General features: G+C 39.8%; 1 protein-coding gene across 3 annotated transcripts in view; it reads left to right on the top strand.

Annotated features, from left to right (window-relative positions):
- Positions 1 to 20057, top strand: part of RBM33 (RNA binding motif protein 33) — a 106363-nt gene that overhangs the window by 63799 nt on the left and 22507 nt on the right. For all 3 annotated transcript variants that reach the window (XM_068404558.1, XM_068404557.1, XM_068404559.1), the window contains exons 12-15: positions 278 to 609; positions 1410 to 1658; positions 2466 to 2753; positions 10832 to 11470. In XM_068404558.1, coding sequence (XP_068260659.1) covers positions 278 to 609; positions 1410 to 1658; positions 2466 to 2753; positions 10832 to 11470 — 1508 coding nt within the window. The remainder of the gene's footprint in view (positions 1 to 277; positions 610 to 1409; positions 1659 to 2465; positions 2754 to 10831; positions 11471 to 20057) is intronic.

Raw genomic sequence — 20057 nt, 5'->3', positions numbered from 1 at the left:
GAGCTTTATGTTTTGAAAGTGTGTTTATGTCCCAGGGAGGTTGTCATTTGTGTCCCAGGGAGGGTGGTGAGAGACTGGAACAGGTTGCCCAGAGCAGCTGTGGCTGCCCCCTCCCTGCCAGTGTTCAAGGCCAGGTTGGATGGGGCTTGGAGCAACCTGGTATTAGTGGAAGGTGTCCCTGCCTGTGGCAGGGGGGTTGGAACTAAATGATCTTTAAGGTCCCTTCCAACCTAAACCATTCTATGATTCTATGATTTAATCACTTTATCCCCTACAGATCCAAGGTTTCCAAGTCATCACTTGTTTGAGCAGCGAAGCCCCCCACCACCGCCACCTCCTCAGCTTCTTAACAGTGCGCATCCCGTCCCTACGCAAAGTCCGATGCCGTTCAGCCAGCCCGGGCCAGCGTTTAACCAGCAAGGACAACAGCCGGTGTTTCCCAGAGAGCGGCCGGTACGGCCGAACATGCAGCCTCAAGGTCCTGTGGGGATTCTCCACTTCAACCAGCCAGGTTCTGCGAACCCGCGGCCGTTCATCCCTCCGAGGCAGCAGTTCCTGCAGGCTCCGGGACAGCCTTTCCTCGCCGCGCACACCCAGCCCACCATGCAGGTACGGGTCTGCAGTGGGACGGGGCCCACAAGAGATGTGTCAAGTGCCTCCGTGCCACCATGTCGCTTATAGGACTAACGTAACTAAAGGGGAATTGAGATTATGGGTACGAGGCAGACTGTGCCTGAAAAAGTGATTAATTTTCTCCCCGGTTGCCAGTGCTCATACATTTCTCATAGCCAGCCTGCAGCCCAGCCCTGGCTCGTTAAGTTGCTTTAGCTCCGCAGAGGGAGGGAGGGCGGCCCGGGCCCGGCCCGGCGGGGCGGTGAGCGGCGGGGCGGGAGCGCCCCCTGCCGTTCGGCTGCGGAGCCCGGCGGGGAGCCGGAGGGTTCCCCACAAACCGGGAGGAAGGTGAATCACAGCTTGAAGTGGGTAAGTGTTTTGGGGGTGTGGAGGGCCCTGCATGGTCGGTGGGCTTTGTGCGGGATGTTGTCATGGTGGCTGTGTTTTGAATGTGGGGAAATTCTGAAGTCCGGTGCTGTTGGGGGTGGGGGGGAAGAAAAAAAAAAAAAACAAAACAAAACCAAAACCCAAGCAGTTTAAAAGTCACTAGAAAAGGGGACAGAGGGCAGGAACCCTTGGACTTGCCTTTTTCCACTTCAAGCTGTTGACTTACACAGGTTTAAGTGTAGAGCTACCTTGCACAGCTTCTGTTAGTCTGTTTTTTACTCAGTATATTTTTGGCTTAGCGTGCTCCATAGCTGCTTACAGCTGTTTTGAGGACTTGGGAGGCTGGAGCTACTTTTCAGGAGTTTATTACCTTGATACTAAAACCAAATAATTTTTCTTTTCGTGTGAAGGGTCCCTTGCATCCTCCATTACAGCCTCAGCCACAACCTCAGCCTCAGCAGCACCATCACCAGCAGCAGCCACAACACCATCACCAGCAGCAGCAGCAGCAACATCATCATCATCTTCAAGGGCCACCACAACCCTTGATGCCCATGAACCAGCCACAGTTCAGGCCTCATATGCAGACTACGCAGCAGCAGCCAAATAACAACAGGATGCAGTGTCAGCCACGACAGGGTCCGATGAAGCCGAGACATGTAAGTACCACATACCCATGCAGAACTACGCAAGGCAATACTGATGTAACAGGCATGTAAGCACAGGTTTCCAAACTCACTAGCGTGGTTTTTCAGTCCCATTTATTCCATCCTGCTCTGTCACCATTTCTTGCTCCTTTTCTGCCTTGATAATTTTATAACGTACATCCAGAAACAGCACATGTATCTTTCCCCTTTTCTTTTCTCCACCAGTCTTCAGCGTTTTTCTTGATCTGAGTCAAATAAGAGATGACACAGTTGCCCAAGAACTGCAATAAAGGGTTTTTGGAGGATAGGTTTGCTTAGTAAGATTTTATAATTGCTGGTAGCCTGTGATTGTGTGTGAGCCCAGTTCTCTGACACTGTCTTTCAGTTTGAAGGTCTCTCTGTACCACTGCTAATAAGTATTCTGGTTCAGATAGTGCCACTCATGTCTTGTGAGTTTGCTCCAGTGCAGCATATTCTGTTGCTCAGTACGTTGGGGTAGCACAACAGTCTGGAGCAGTGCTCAAGACAATGTGACTGAAGTTCAGAATAATTGCTTTGATTAGGAAAATAAATCACACAGTGAAGCCAGTTTCTGAGAAAGATGTTAAACAAGTGAGATTCAATTTTGCTTTTAATTGAAGAAAAATTAAACCATTGTTAAAATGTTCTCCTTTCTATGATTTTTCTTCTCACATTGAAAATATTGTGCATCTTTGAAAAGCTTATTTTCCCAAACTTAACTAAATGATGAAAATGTGAAACAGGAAACACTTTAGTTTGTAGTGGAAGTCTACGTGTTTTTTCCTTTCTGCTTTTCAGAATACACCATCACAAAATATTGTCAAGCGTCCAAATCAGCAGCTACAGTCAACTGCTCCGAGAAACAGTAACTTGCGTGAGTTGCCGATAGCACCATCACACGCTCTGGAAATGAACAACAACAGGCGAACTTCTACCCCAGCTGCTCAGGTCAAACCCATTACCACCACAATGTCTGCCACCAAGTCTGTAGCTGGTGTTGGAAACTCACAGGGAAGGCCTGAGATGAAAGCTAAAGCAATCACACCAGTGGGCCAAGCAAAATCAGAAGCAAAATCTGAACCAGAGGTAAGGATTTTTTTTAAAAAAAAAACCACCACCAAACCAAAAAAACTCCCATCTTTCCTAGTCTGACTTGTGAACTGCAAACACACTTAATGTATTATTCACCCAATATTTTGGTGCCACTTAGAGGCCCCCCCTTCTGAGTTGCACTTTCCTCTTTACTGTGGTAGCAAAACCAGTCTCCATTGATAAAAAAAGAAGTCTGGAAGTCTGGCAGGGCTATGGTGAGTCTGTTTTGCAGGAGGAGTCGTCATTTCTACTACGAAAAGACAGAGACTGTGTAAAGGTCATCAATGATACAGGCCTCCGAAATACCCATTGTGCCCATTTTTATCGTGCCCATTTTTGTCTTCCAGGATTATGATTGGACTTTTTTTCAGGTAATCACTTCTTTCTAAGTCAGCAAACCTTTTTTCTTCCATTTTCTATGATGCTTTATGGCTCAAAAAAGGCTATTTGAGAGAGCTATCTTCCTCATGCTGTCTTCTGTTAGGCTGCCCAGTCTCCTCTAGGGTTTGGAGCACTCACGCAGGAGGTTGCAGCCGCATCGTCCATAGAGCTTCTTGCTCTTGAAGAAGAAAACCTCTCTTTTATGAAACCTTTTGATGTGAGGGAAAACAGGAGATGCTCCCAAGTTTTTCATTTTGGAGAAAACGATGCTGTTTGCCCTGCTAGTACTCTGCATAATCAGAAAATGACATGCCAGTGTTTTGGGCTTCACTGGATCATGCAGTGTGAACAGATGAGCGTTTCCCTACACTGATCATCCTGGAAGCTAGAGGAGACTCTCCGTGAGCACTGCTAGTTTGAGAGGGCAGGTAGGATTGCATTGATGGTGCTGTTAATCAGGAGGTGCCAGAGGAGCACGATGGCTAAATGCACCCTGTATAATTTCTAAGTGTCAGGTTATTCTGAGCAGAACTGTAAATCTTTATAGATTAGTTGACCATGAATCTTGTCTCAAGGACCAGGTTTTCTTCAACAATTGTTGAAAGCTTGAATTGTAATAATACTGTCTTCCCTTTAAGCTGCTCATGATTAGCTTTTCATCTTGTTCTTGAATTAGGGATGGTCATAACTAATTTTCACAAATGAGGCACAAAAGAAACCCATAGCTAGCAGTGTTTGACCTCCTGTGCACTTGCTTTTCAATGGTAATAAAAAAAAAAAAAATCCTTATTTCAGCTTTTAATTTTGATTTTTTTTTTTGAAAAAATTACCTAAGTAATCCCCTTCCCCTCAATTCAGTCCCTTGGAATAATCTGAGTCATAGAAAATGCAATGCCTCTTCGAGAAGCCTCTCTCTCTCAGGACATTAGTAAGGTAAGTTTTAAAGCAAATCAGCTACAGGCCTCCCCATCTAAAAGATCTTAAAGTTCTTTCAGAGTTTAGTATATGAAAATTAAGGCATTAGTTCCAAAGTATCTCTGTCAGTGTTTAGAAAAATGAATGAATATTTTTCACTTCTCTTAATCAAATGAATTAAAAACCCACAAAAAACGAAACAAAGCAGTCATCTTGTTCTCTCCATTTTAAGTTTTACACATATCCTAAGAAACCTGTAGTTACAAAACTAACTTACCTTACGTGAATTCTTGGTTTTACAAGTAAAGCTTTCTTTTTATTTCTATGTCAAAGCTATCTTTGAAAACAATTTGATACCTGTTTCATGTAAGTTTTTTTGCAAAACAGGATAAAAAAGAAGTTGCCTTGGAAAAAATGATGTCTCCTAGTGTTTCCTATTATTAACCATAACAGTAAACAACAAAGCCTTTGTAGATACGCTTAGCAAGTACTAGAAGAGTGTGTGAATGTGTGTGTGTGCAGAACCCTTCTTGTTTCAAAGCGAACTTGAAATAGAGCCTTGTGCTGCGAACAATGGTGTAGTAGCAGTTGTCCCTTTTCACCTGTGCTGGTGCGGTAGTCTTGTTCACTGATAGCCACCTATTGTCACTTCTACAAACAGCGTTGCTGCACTAGTAATAATTTCCAAGCATTTAATCATATTCTTCACTGTTATTGTAACGTAAGCTGTTACATTTCATTCCTTAGGCAAATTGTAATGTTTTCCCAGTCTTTTGTGTGCGTTTTTCTTGTAATTAGCTAACTTCGTCCTGTTCTTTTGCTTCCTGTGAAGATGAGAAAGAGTTAAGTGCTGTCATCTTTTCTAGCTGTATTGCTCGTAACTGAATTGGGCAGGTTATTTTGCAAGTGTCTTCAACTGGAAAATTATTAAGACTTTTCTGTGCGTCCTTCTTCCCAAAGAGTCAGTGGCCATATTTATGAATGCCCTGTCATTCAGGAAGCACCAAAAAACCAGCAATATTGGCTATTAAAGGTTTTGCTCACCTTCAAAATAGGTATTTGAAAGGTTTGCAACCTGAGTGACTAGAAGATTAAAAACTGTATTTCTGCTTTACTAAGGATATGCTTGTATTCCTGTTCCTGTGAGGCTGCAAAATACCGACTTTAAATGCCTTTGTCCATTTAGAATAGCTGTGACTCTTCAAGCTTTAAATTTGCGTATCCTCCGTCTGAAAAATCATTTTGTCAATGAAACTGGAAAGTATGGGTGATGACTGCGGGCCTAATTCTGCTCATGCTGAGGTCAGTTTAGGATAAGAGGACTTAAGGCAATATTAAGCATTTTTGAGTTTAAAAAAGAGGCAGAATGTAGGACGGTGATGTGAATCTCCTTAGAAGAAATGGATATTGGAGCTCAGAACAGGAGAGAAATCAGTAGAGTGCTGTATAATGATAGGTGTACTGGTACTACTACTTATTGCAGATAATGTCCCTGATGTACTGAAAGAAACCTTCACAATCCATTCTTAAAAATGCAGTAAATTTTGAATACCAAAATAAAACACAGATTTGTCTTGGTGGTGCTAGAAATCACAGAATCAGATGAATTTTGGCTGTACGGGACCCCAGGATGTTATCTACTCCAAATTCCTTGTCAAAGTAGGGCTGCCTTCAAAGTCAGGTCAGGTTACTCAGGAACTTGTGCAGCAAAGTTCTGTTGCATTTTGTGGCCATTGAATTTCTCTCTTCTATCCAGTGACCTGTTTTTTAATGACTTACAGAAGAACTTCACATCTCTACAACTTCTGTGTTAAGTAGTTCTTACGAATCTACAGTGGACTTCGGATTTCAAACTGATCACGGATTAAATATTTATGTATTTATTTACTTGCCAAGATAAACTTTCAAATTAGATGTTCTCTTTAGGAAAGAAAGTGCTTTGAAACTTTTTAAGGAGATCCAAATCTTTGCATGTGAAGTGTGCATATAGTATCTTGCGGAGGTTGTCACTACACAGGCAGATTGCAATCTAAGCCCTAACAGAGGTAAAATGGTAAAGTTGGGTTTTATGTTGCTGTCTTTTTTTTAAAAAAACTTGCAATGTGGAAAATAGTTGCTACATTGCTATTGGAGCAAATTTATCTAAATCCTTCTCATATTTTTGGAAATTACCTGGAAAATTGTACATGTCTAAATTTGAGTTTTCTCCAGTATAAGTAGGTTTGATTTCCAAATTTTGATAATGGTGCCTTCTGTCTTGTGCTTAGAAAATTCTCCTTATCGCAATCTTTTTCCAGTTGGAAGATTGCAAGAGGGCAGTGTGCTTCTCAAAGTAACTTGTAACCTTGTTCTTAATTCTCTGTTTGTCCAAGATGCCCCACACCTGTGTTTTGTAGGGTGACTCACACCTTCCCAGGGTTCAGGAGCTGATGGCATCAGTAGTGTGAAGCATGTGATGTGTGTGTAGGTGCCTTTATTTAAGATACTTTGTGGTTTTGAACACAAGCAGCCAAATGGTATAATTTGGATCTGGCCTTACCTTTCATGAAGACTTGTTATAAACTTTTGGACAAATGATTCTAGCCTCTTTTGCTTCTAATGTTACAACTGAAAAAATAAAGATAAACCTGCTTGAATAGATTTGTGTATATGCCATAGATCAAACCGTTTTGATTTCTCTGTCCTTGCGTCCATTCTACTGAGGGACACAAGTGAGCCTGGTTGCATGATGCCTTTTTTGTTCCTTGATAGCAGAACACTTACAGTATCTGGTTCTTATGACTCTCCATTTAATTCTATTAACTAATAATAATAAAGCCTGCAGACCTCTAAAAAGGTGTGGGTTTGTTTTTTGTAATTCACTGTATGAGAAGCAAGCTACTGATATTAGGACTTAAATTACAGTAGAAAACTTAAACCCTTGTTTTAGAGCATGTCTTTGGTGTCTTTTTCCTCAATCAACAGTGCCATTCTGAGTTCTCCTGGAGAATGATGTAGGACTGCTGCTTCTCTTAGTGCTGCTCTTTAGTTAGACTCGGACAAGCAGCCTGTAACACTTTCTTTTGGCACTTTCTGTCAAAAGCTCTTTGGACCTTAAGGCAGAAGAAAACCTATAGCTAAGGCTTGGTCTTCCCTTCAAACTACAATGTAATATGTTGTGCTCAAAATCTCCACTTTAAAAAAAAACCAAACCCAAACCCCCCCCAAAAAAACAAACCCAACAAATCTAAACAACAACCACCAAACAAAACAAACCACTGTCCCCCTAAACCCCAACAAAATAACCCTCCAGAAAACCAAGGCAACTGCTTTGCATCTCTGGCCTTGTATTCTGTAGCCCCCTGTAAAAGGAGGAGCCATACAGAACAGACCGTTTCTTCATGTTGTGGAGTTTTCTACAGAAAAAGGTGAAATGTCAAGAGTTTATCTAAGAAAAGGCTGCTTCAAGTTCTTCTGCTTTTTCACCTACAGATAATGTTGCTTTTGGCAGAAAACTTACAAACAGAGCTATGAACTTTATGACATGCGTGAAGGATGTCTACTTTCTCCTAGTTGCTGTCTTTTTTTTTGGTTTGGTTTGGTTTTATTTTTGGCAGTACTACTGCTTGTTGGAGAAATCTGTACTGGCCTTATTAAACTATTGGGATGAAAATGATTAGCAATAGGCATTGTGCACTGTTTCCATCTTGACCTGATGTACTGTCTTGCCTGTTCAGTATGATGAAGCTCCTCAGTACGTAGTGTAGGTCATTTATATATGCTATAGGTCATATATATACATATATATACACAGTCATACTATAGTATAGTGTAGAATATATAAGGTGCTCTTAAAGCTAAGCAGCAGAGGATTTAACTGACCTTGTTTTCAGCTTAGTGAAGAGTTTCGCCATTCTGAATCTGTACAGTTGGGTCATTGCACAACTAATTCCAATTAAACCTGACTCGGAATTCAAATATTTTGGTAATGATCACAGGGTCTTTGTTTGCTCTATTGTTTGGTTTTACTCTAGCTGCAAGGGTGTTTTACTGAGAACTTAGCAGTAGTAGCAACTTGCTTACGAAGATGAAGGATTTAGGTCTACCTATAGCCTGTTAATGGGCTGATCTGCAGTTGTCATATAACCTCAGAGCTCTTGGACCTTGATTTCAAAGCCTACCCTTTAAGAAGGAATTGACTGAATAGCATCCATACTGATTTCCTAAGAATTGAGTTGAGTTCCTGAAAGGAAAATTTCAGATTATATTTGAGGCCAAGTTGCCTGAAGATTCTACTAAGCATTCATCTAACGTCGTATGTGTTGGTAATATAGTTTGTCAGTTGTCTTCTGTGTTTAATGCTAGCATAGTTGAAATTGGTGTATCTGTCCATACTGCACGGACATATTGGTCAGAGTCCCTCAGGATGTTCATTCCTTGTTTGCTGGCAAGACTCATTTAAGAGTGCCATGAAGTGCACATCTCTGTGCTGCTATATGTAGCCTTTGAGTTAGTGTTTTGTACTTACTAGATCGGGATCTACAACTTCCAAGGCCTTCAGAGCTGGTTAGATGATAATATGAGCAGATAGGTCCCTGATGATAAAGGACAGCTGATAGAAGAGCTGGTCTCATGCAGATTCTTGCTGGTATGGACACCCTCAATTGAACAGCAGTGCTACCTCCAAAGGTGAATTTGATACTGGGTCACTGACATCCATCAAACCCGTTTAGATAAAATGTAGAATATTCTGATTTAAAGCAAAGCAAGTGAATAAACTAATTCATTAAGTGGAAGAGGTTTTCTGTTTGGACAGTTTCAGTAACTGAGATATTTACAGTCTCTGAAAGTGACTGAAAATGTTATTCATTGCATCAGGATCCTCATAACAGCTCATCCTCCTTCTGTCTGGAGCTTATCTCTATTTTGTCATTCTATGCAAACTACGTTTAAGGGTCTTGTCCTTTTACTGTATTTTGTAAGGGCCTTTTTTTTTTTACTACAATTCAGCATCTCCAGTTTTCAATATAAGATAGAATAGATGAGTTTTCTCCCACTCTCTGTTTCAGTTTGTAGAAGTACATTCCTGTTACAGTCTCTCAACAAAGACCTGTAATCTAGTTGTTATAGTGAGTAGTCATTAATTACCACCGTTGTAGTCTGAACAGTATAGAGGAAGATCAGAACCTTTTGCTATATGATCCATTCTCCTAAAAAGGACAGTGTTAGACCTCATTCCAGAACTATAGCCCATATTTAAATAAAAATAAAAATTAAAAAAAAAGTGCAGTTTTGTTGAAGTCTTATTTTAGCCATTGTTTAAACTGGACTTCTAGTGTGAGACATGCACCTATTTCTTAGTCACTGTGGGAATAATTTCTATCAGTAGATGCTCAGGGAAGAAGCAGGAGGAAACAAGCATTCAGGATTTGTGCATCTGGATTCTACGAGTACAAGTATGACTCTACTGGGCTTTTTTATCTGTGAACCAACTTTATGGCTGGATCTGTTCTGTTTTGTTTTTCTTTTTTTTTCCTTGGGTTGAGGAAGATTCTGGGATGTACCAGGAACAAAAGCACTTGAATTAAAAAAAACCCTACTCATCTATTGTTGCATATTCGTATTGTATATGTGCAAAAAATGGCATTTGTGTTGACAAGAGTTTGCACCCAGTTACTGCAAGGCACTGGGTTCATGGATTCACAGTTTTGAGACATATCTTGGCATTCTTTATGCTGTAATTTACAAACATGCAAAGTATTGTTACTTTGAGAACCCATTTTTGTTAGGGGTGAATAATGTATCTTGAATAGGTTGTTGTGCTTATTAACGTTTCTAAGCAGTTTCCACAAGTCTCTAACTTAATATTTCAAATGGTTGAAAAGTAAAAATAATATAATGAAAAAGTATGCTTTGTAATTCTGAAAAATGCATGTGGTTGTATCGCAAGAGCAATGTGGTTTCTTTTCCAGGATGATGAGAATCTGCATTTCCTTGACTCTTGTCCATATTTATACAGCTTTTCGTAAGAACCCATTGTGCCAAAGTTGAAGAATCTTTAGAAAGGTTATTTGATGGTGTGTAATACTTTCAGAAGGGCTCAGGGCTGGAATATTAAAGGCATTCTCCATATACCATTAATATTCCAAAACTGCGTTTGGCAACATTTTGATTCTGAAGAGAGTGCACGAGTTCAAGGTCAGACAGATTGACTTGTGCTGTTCATTATAACCAATTATTGTGTGACAAATGAGTTTGAGATCAGACTGAAAATTCTGTGAGAAAAATCAATAGTTCTAATCAGGGCCTTTCAGGTCATTTAGCACCCTACCTTTTGTTACTTTGTCAGAAAAGAGCAAGATAAAACCTGTGTGACAGTGGGTTGCCTCTGTATTGTTACTTTCCATTTGAAATATATTTTGATATCTTGAATTATATTAATAGTTTAATTGGTTTTAGAAACTTCTGAATGAGTTCCAATTTGTAAAACTTCAATTTTTTTAGTATTCTGATAAGATTTCTCAAACGGTATTGTAGCTCTTTTTTTTTTTTTCTGTCTAGGAAGTAGTATATCTAAGTCCTAAACCAGATTTGAGCTGTTTGTCTGTAATGAATAGCAAATAAACCTTACCAGCAGATACACTCCACTAATAGCCTTAGTTTGGTGTCAGGGATAATTTAAAAAGCTCTTCAGAGAGTTATAGCTTTACGACATCTTAAACAACAGTTTAATGTTGTTTTACCAAGCTGGGCATTTGTTGAGAATTTTATAAATTCATTTGTATTTTCCTTTGTAGTATCCAGATGAAGATGAAGAAACTAGATTGTACCGTTTGAAGATAGAAGAGCAGAAGCGTCTAAGAGAAGAAATTCTGAAACAAAAGGAGCTGAGACGGCAGCAGCAGGCTGGTGCTAGGAAGAGAGAATTGCTTGAAAGACTTGCACAGCAGCAGCAGCAGCAACCTTCTACGCAACAGTCCTACATGCAGCAGGAGGACGACTCTTCCGAGTTCCCCACCAATGGTGGTCCTTACATACCCCACTCTGGCTTACACACCAGGCAAAATGTGAAAAACAGACTCCTTGTTAAAAAGCAAGATATGGTAGTTCCAAATATCCATCCCAAACCTACCGATTATCCACAGGTCGGGGCGAATATGCAGTATCAAGGACAGCAGGTGAAGCCGGTGAAGCAGCTGAGGCAGACTAGAACAATACCTCTGAGTCAGCCTCAGGCAATGCAGAAAGTATTACAGCCAAAACCTGCTGCAGCATCGCTGCCCACGACACAGACTGCTCGAGTGGCTTCAGTACAAGCAAGGCCCCAGGAACCGAAACCTGGCGTGAAAAGGACTGTCATGCAGCGGACAAACAGTGGTAGTGGAGATGGGCCCCATGTCGGCAGCAAAGTCAGGGTGATTAAGTTGTCAGGAGGGGTAAGTTTCCAAGGCTCATCTTGTGTGTGTGTGTTGTTATGGTTTGGTTTTGTGTGTTTCATTCTGTGTAATCCCAAAATAAAAAGTGGGCCTAAGCTGACGAGGGAAGTAGCAGGTTTAGCAGACCTAATAGTCCATATTTTATATTTTCAGAACTATAAGTTATTAGCAGTTATGCAGAAATTAATGTTTCCTGTAACACTTTACTGCCAGGCAGTTATCACTAAAATCACACTGAAATAATACTCCTTTTTTTTTTAAGTTGTAACTTGAGTCTGAAAGACTCCTCAACTGAGCTCCTTTTGTTTAAGGTTAATAGGTCTGATAATTGATCAGAGAAAAGGATTTGGATGGCTGTTTTTAAGGTTCGGTTAAAAAACTAGGCTCTGCTTATTTGGTAGTTGAAGCCACCTAATTTAGTTGTGTGCAGATGCTGGTGTTAGTGTGGTTTCTGTACTCAAGGGAAGATTGTTTTTATGTTCTCGGGAAGCATGTTGTGAAACTAATTTAAGCAGTATATTGAAGGGGGATGTTTTCTGTTAGAGGCTGGGTTTAAAACGTTACCATTTCACTTCTGCATCTAAATGAGATTTCCTTATCTTTTGATGAGGGGTCTATTATCTGCAGAGTGTCCCTTGAGCACCGGTGTTGTGGAGGACTGACAATGCTGGTCTTGATGGCAGTGTGCATATTTAAGATCTGGGGCTTTGGTTAAAAAGTATCTTGACCAAATTTCTTCTGTCTTAATGAAAAGACAAGTTAATTTATTAGGGCTCTGAAGAAACTGAGATGAGGAGACATGTTGTATGGGGAAAATCTGTCCTCTGCTTTATGCAGAGGCGGAAAGAAAGATGTGATGTGGTTTAATGCTGTGGTACACTGGAGGTGTTTTTTTGGAAGAATGCTTCTTAAATTATTCAGAGCATTAATCAGGGAAATTTGCAGAACTGCTCTGATCTGTAGTGAAGTGAACAGTGTGTTAACAGGGACTGAACCAGACCTTGGAGGCTAGGCTTTGGTCTGTAGAAATGGGGAAGAAGTAGAAATGCCAGCGTCTTAACTACTTTTTAAAAATGTTTTTCTACAGCTCATAAAACGTAAATACACTTAAAATTGTGAACTGCATAATGACCATGTAGTCTTTCAAAATATTAACATAAAGGGCCTTAGTGAGTACATAGAGCTGACAACCTGACTTGAGGATGTCTAATTCCTCTAGACATGGTAACTTAAGTACAGAAGAATAAAGTACAAGAACTTGAAAGAAATTGATTCTGTTGGGCTGAAAATATTTATATATAAATATGTCTGCAGGATTCCCAGTGGCCTGCAAAAGGTATGACAGGTTTGTTATTCATGAATAATTGAATAAAGCAGTCATGCACAACTTCTTTTATTATGTGGTGAAACAAAACAATGCCAGTCACCACTGTACACAGCTCTTCGTAACAAATGGTTATCAGTGCCTACAGTAGCATTCACAATGAAATAGTTTTCATCATAATGCTCTATTTCAGAAAACCATAAATTATTTGTTTCAGATAAGTCTCATGGTAAGCAAGAGCAATTAGCTTTATTAAATGCATGTGCAACCCCTCTTTCATTGTATACAGAAGCAGATTTGCCCTGTCCTTCTTAACTTTCAGATACCGAGGTTTTAGCAAGGTAAAGCAGGTTCTTTACATGTAGCCTTTGTTACTTTTTTCATATTGCCAGGACGTTTTAAGTTTTCCTTCCAACTGTGGAGGAATAAAAGCAAGCATTGCAATTAGCTGTTTAACACTGATCAAGATAGTTGATTAATTTTTAATCAGTTAGTGATAAGCTGAATCTATGCTTTGTTTCTTTAACCACACAAGGAAGAAGAAAAAATTGAGCAGCAGGAGGGCCAATCTTATCTGTTTTGACAGGATTTTAAAGAAGAATTAAAAGCCGCTTGGACTCCGAATACTATAAAGATCACATTTAGTTTCCACTTCTAGTGTTTAGTCCTGACACGTGCTTTATTTATTATCACAACTTTTGCCTCAACCCTAAACATAAAGCAAAAGCTAAATCTCATTTTCCCGAGCCATTCTCCTTAGCATGCAATTGTACTTCCTCTAATTCCCTGCCTTTGGCCAAAGGGGTGGCTGGTGTCTCTTATCTATATGCACTGACTTGATCCTGCAGTTAAGCAGCCCTGTCATTGCTCTCTGTTTCATCACTTGTACCCTCTTTTGTGCAGAGGGGTTTTGAATACCCATGTAGGAGTGAGATGGCTTGCGATTAGACACAATGCACGTTCCTTTTCGAAGCTCTTGATTCATGTTGGTACAGACTTGGAAAGTCCCTTCTCTTTCAGCATGGCAGCCATGGTACAGCTGTCAGTTGAAGATGCTGATTGAGGCCAGACCCACACTAACTCTGTCTAGAGCAAATCCATACTAACTCTATCTAGAGCAAATAGACCTAAAACAGGAGCTGGTAGTGAGGACTGTTCTAGATTTAGTAGGACCATCTGTAGAACAGGATTAAATGGTGTTGCTGTGCTGCTGATGTTTTTTGTTTAACAGTTAAGAAGATGTACTTGGTGTATTGGTGAGGTTTATGGTGTACAAATACTATCAGAAAAGAAAGGTTTCTTCTATTCAGGGCAATATCTTTCCCAGTCTAAGCTTCTAACTATGTTTATTTGTATTGCTGGTCACTGCAGTACTACTGAGGATCTCTGACCTCCAGGTAGAAGTATCCCTTGTTACTTAAGGTAAAATGGCCTTTCATCTGTTTTCACAATATTCTCTCGAGAGGATTTTGCTTTTTAAGTATTTTTATGAAATTGTAAGTATTGCTCATTAAATTCCAAGAAATATTTTAATTTGTCCACTTTATCTGATGCATAAGATGCCTTAATTTACGGCTTCTTATATTTAAAAGGGAAGTAGAAAATAATTCGGCATTTCCTGTATGTCAAACTTAAGTCTGCATGTCAAGGTGACATATGTTAGGTACCATCATTAGATTTTGTCTGATGCTTTTTAAAACAAATTCCCTTCCCCCCAGTACTGATATGCCCATCCCTTTCTAATACTCCTGTAATTTATGCAGAAATGGCAGTACAGTGAATGGTTTTCAATTTTAATTAACTCCTTTAAATGTTATGTTCCTGGAAAATGAGGCAGTCCTTAGTGTTTAGCAGATGAATTTTGAGGTTGGGTTGTTTGGGTTTTTTTGTTGGTTTTTTTTTTTTTTTCATGGAGGCCCAAAGGTCTTTTGATGGATCTGGTCTGCTTTGTTTTGTGTGGCGTGTCTTCAGAGCAATCCTTTCCAGGTGTAGGAGTTCAGCATACTTGCTGAGTACCCATACTAGTATATTTTCCTAAGAAAACGTCTGGGATTTGTCTGGCATGGTGAGTAGCCTGAAGTCAATACCAAAGATATGCATAAGAATAGACTCAGTGAGGTTGTAGAATGTTGTTTGTTGGGAAGAAACACCCTAATAAATCACTTAAGCACGTGATCATAAAATTATAGAAAATAGGAGTGAAAGGACCATGGAAATAATATGTTCTGTTGTGCAGGGGGAATGAATTCAGTAGCATTCCTGACAGATTTGACCAACCTTTTTCTGAGATCTCCTTACTGGAGATTTCTTTGGTCATCTATTCCAGTGTCTAACCTGTACATTTAGGAGAATTTTCTTAGTGACCAAACCACATTTTCTTTCTGCAATTTTGAACCTATGACTAATTGTGTTATACTTCAAGAGAGATGGGAAAAAAAACGCTATCCCTCTTTGTGGCTCTCTCTCTCTTTAAAGATCTCTTAACTGTTTCTGAGCACTCTCATCCTTCACTCCCCCTTGATAGTGCATATTTGCTAACATCTTCGTGGTTTGTGGTGGTCTCCTTCAGGCTCTCTGTGGTCAGTCTGTTGGTAAATAGTTCCAGTACCAAGTGCAGCTGAATTCCTTAAGTCAATATATTAGAAGTGTCTTTAGTCCTGGAAGAACAGGTTTGTACCAGCTACAACCTTAAATATCTTAAGATCCTATGAAATATGTGCTGAACATGTTTTTTTCATTTAGTTAGAGGCTCTGTGGGAAATGGTAGTATCTTAAAACCTCTGTATCGTTCAGTCATCTTATATTGTTGTTGGGTGATTTCTCTCTAGCCAGAAAATGGCCTGCCATGCTCAGAGAGATGTGTGTCTGTCCCAAAGGCCTGAAAATGCTGGTTCTTATGCTGCACCAAGAACACACCGATCTTTGTCTCTGTGGAAAGCTGCACAATGAGCTTTTTTCATAAATACATATATATAAAAATACAAAAAAAATCTCAGTGTTACCTGTTGGATTAGAAGCAGTATCTTATTAGTGGTCATAATTCCTGGAAACCTGAGATCGTGCTTCATGTGAAAACCTTGAAGAAAGATTTGGCAATTTCTTTGTTTGAAAAGCCTGTCACAGAAAATGTCCTTGGATTGTAAAAAGAAAAAGAGAATTTGAATGGGAGGTAGACAACTTTATTCATATTTAGAGTAACCGAGAAGTGTAAGAAACTAATATGGAGTTCTAAATATGGAAAAAGATACTGATTGAGATGATTATTGTTTTATAATGTAACCTTATTAACCAACTCTGCATAACGTTTGTACTTGTTTCTGCTTGCATGTGTATGTTTCAAGTGCAATTAAAATATTTGACTTGAAAGCTCTATAGCGCCTTTCATCTAAATATGTCAGGAATTACAAACACTGGTTTTTGACATTTGCATGACAAGTTCTTGAGGGAGCCCTTCAACCAACTCGGCAGCACTACCAGCTGTGAGAAGCAACACAGGAACTCTCACTGCCTACCATACTACTAGTTTTTAAGAAGCAGGAGAATGGCATTGTGGTTTATTCGTATCCCACTATTTGAAGGAGGTATGGATAACATCCGTATTGTATCAGCGGCAGACTGAAGGAGCTGCAGAAACCATGATATCTGAATGCCCAGGTATCGTGTTTGTCATTTAGAGACTGTCAAAATGGGCAAGACCTTTGAAGCAGAACTAATGTGAATGCTGTTGAAAAAGGACTCTGCCTGCCACAGCCTGCAAGATTTAATTCTGGAAATATTTCACAAATGGACATTAATTTTTTTAATTCCATCTCAAAAAAAAAAAAAGAAAAAACAGATTAAAAAAGGAAGTCAGGGAGCCCTGTGGTATTCCAGTTATGAAAAAGGCATAGTATTTTCATGAAACATTTGAAAATGAGCAATAAACCCTGTCCTTTCAGACCTCCAGTGAGGATGGTCACTATAGAGACAGTATTTCATGGCTTGAGGGTAGTGAGGTGGGCTACGCTGTACTGTTGGGGGCATATTTGGTTTCTGGGAAAATTAAATACAAGGGCATGTGTGGACACACTTAGCAACTAGAGGGACTGACAGCCAAACCGGATGCAGATAGTTGCTCTTATGGATTTGTAATAAAATCCTCAAAAGGGAGAAGAGATATCGAACTAAACTGAATTTAGATTTGCTGTGGATATCTTGGAACTAAAGTGCAATAAAGTATTTTCTGTTGCAGGCTGCAGTACAGGTTTCTTCTTTTCCTCAGGAGACTTTTAAATTGTATGTTGATGAAGAGTGCTGCTGCCTCCTGAACACCCTGAAAGCAAGGTGTTTGGTATTGCTTGTCGCTCTTGTGAAGTCTCAAAGGAGAGTTTTTCTGCCATCGTGTTATAGTGCAAAATTCATATTGATACGATGTTGGTGTTATGGAACATCTAGTTTCCTGATAGGAAGTGACTAAAGGCAACTGTAACACTGTTAAAGTACATTACAAAGAGAAAGAGCTAGTTTTCAGCTGAAAACTAATTGAATGCAATCTCTTAATTGGGGGGAGGGGGAGAACGTGCAGATTTGTCCAATCTAAATTTAATGTTTTGAGAAGTCACAATGGCTTTGTTAAATGGTATTTCAGGTTTGACCACTTGGAATGGACCTTTAGTCCAGAGATGTGGCTCTGAGTCGGGAGAATCCTGACACTGTAAGTGGTTGGGGAGGGAGGTAATGTGGGTCGTCCATGTTGAGGCTACAAGGAGCTTAGGGCGACACACCAGAGGGATGCAATTTGCCATTAGTTTTAAGCTTCGAGGAACTCAAACTAGAAAAACTAGACATGACACAAGAAGGGAAGCTCCAGTTGTACTGGTTTCTGATATCCAGTACTGGCTTTCTGTGCCATAAGGTGGTGTCTGGCTGAGAAGTACTCCTTCGGGAGCTTTGGGCTGTCAGAAGTTTTGAATTGCTGATATTTTCCAACAGGAGCCTTTTCTCGTGGTGATTTCTCTGCATGTCCAGTCTTCACTAGAATTCTCTGTACAAAAAATTATCCCAGAGACTGGCGACTGAAAAGGGAACCAGGAGACTTTGCTCAAAAACATGTTTATTGACATCTACATTGTGTATTTTGCAGGCAGCAACGTAAAAATTAAGGTACTTCTGAGAGTATTATACATACCTGGCCAGAACCTTGATTTTGCTGTAGCTTTGACACAGAATTTGTATATTTTTCATAGTGAACTGGTGGGTGATTGTACTAGAAGAACATGTAGTTGTGATTCAATGTCTGATCAATTGTGTTTCTGTCACTGGTGAAACTTCAGTGTAGCACAGGTATGGCTAGGGTTCTCTAACATCTCTTTGGCCAGTGCTTCTCTGTGCCTTAGTTTTCCTCTCAGGCGGATGAGGAGATACTTAAGGTGAGAATTCTGTTAGTACATGGGATTAAATGGAATTAGCTGCTTTTTTTACAAGACATTTTCTTCTTGTTCTGACTCTTCATACACCATTAGGCACAGAAGAGAAGATAGTCATCACATCATGGCTTGGTGAAGCAGCTTGGCAGTGTCTTTTTATCACAGGAAGGGAACTGTTTCTGCATTTTATTTATTTATTGCTTAGTCTGGGTGCTCTTGTTTGATGTAAGTTTGCCCCATGCAAAAGTTTTAGGGTGGGAAAAATAACCCATAATTCACTGGCCAGCACCAGAAGTGTCTTTTTTCTGGTGTGAATGGGGAATGCTTTGGCTGTACTACCACTTGTGTAGTCTGATGTAGCTTATTTCTGTGTGTACTCTTGAGTCAAAACTAGACCATTAGTATGTCTTAAACCAGTTGTTAATGATGAGTTGTCTGTTGATAGAGCAGTGTATTCTAGCCTGGCTGGAGAGCAGGAGGGTTTTTAAGTACTGCTGTTCTTGAATTTAAAAAAAAAAATACTTTTAAAGGTCTTAGGCCTTTAAAGAAAGGTCTCCAGGTGTTTCCTCATTGGAATTTGACAGATTGAAAACGGATCTTCAGCTGGTCAGAAACAGTGCTTGGTCATGTCACTTGGTTGTGGGATATTTGGCAAGTGATTAGGCTTCGTATTCCCAAGTCCCCAGTCTGTCAACTGGCCGTATCAAAGTGTTAAAGCATTTGGAGCACCACTTGAAGAGAAATAGCTAATTATTAGAGGTTTGCCTTTAATATACATTTCTGATAACTGTAGTGAGAAAATACTCATGTATATTAGATGACAGTCTTTCTTGCTCTGCATGGTTTTTGCTTTACTGTTTTTTTTTGTTTGTGTTTTTTTTTGTTACCTGGGGATCCCAGTTGTCTGTGTAGATGTCTGTCTTTTTTACAGTAGTCACTCGCAGTATCAGTAAAATACAAGTTTACACTTGAAAGCCTATATAGCTGATGAATAGTAATTTCTTTTGTCCTTGAAGTGAATATGAATTTAATAACCTAAAGGATGTTTCCCCCCGCCCCTCTCTTAACTACTGTGATACTGTAGAGGTTCTCATTTCTAGAAATACTGACTTACGCATGTAACAGATGAGGGGCTTCTCCTTTCTTAAAGGAAATCAATTACAAGCCATTTTTGGATTGAGATTTCCCTGCAAGATTTAAGCCTTCATCATGCTACAGAGAATTTGAGTTACAGTGCATCTACGAAAAGATGAAAACATTTTGCTTCTCTGTATTATTTTTACACAAATCAACCAGAGTTTATTTCCTTTAAGTGCTTTATCCGACATGCGCATCCCTTTACTATTGGGTGATTTTGAATTAGCTTTATAAAGATTACATGGATAGACACAGCATTGTCGTCGTTAATAGAAACCTGTGCAGTGAGGTCTGTGGGCTGCAAGATCACTAACAGTGCCGATGACAGTGAAGTATGGCCTTATCGAAAGGAGAATTCATAAGAGGCTGCCCTGGGACACTGCACCACTGTCCTTCTGTGTATCCTGACAATGTTATCTGTCCTCTCAGTACGGAGTATCAAATGTCTGTCACGAGTACAGAAATTAATTTAATGTCACCTGAAGACATGCAATTAATCTTTTAGAGGTTTTCATAATACCTTTACAGAAAGAGTTGCCAGTTTGGCGGATTTGGATTTTGGGGTTTAGCAGAAGATAAGGAAAATTAATTTTTCATCAGGGTTAATACAAGCTAGCAGGGCCACAAAGGCTGAGAAAAATGGTTTGGGAATTTGTCAAGTGTTGTCACTCTAGAATAATGCTGCTTAATGTCTGATAGGTGTAATCAAGAGTTGAGATTT

This window comes from Nyctibius grandis, chromosome 7 (genome assembly GCF_013368605.1).
Source record: "Nyctibius grandis isolate bNycGra1 chromosome 7, bNycGra1.pri, whole genome shotgun sequence".
NCBI lineage: Eukaryota > Metazoa > Chordata > Aves > Nyctibiiformes > Nyctibiidae > Nyctibius > Nyctibius grandis.
This window is presented reverse-complemented; position numbering and strand designations above follow the sequence as displayed.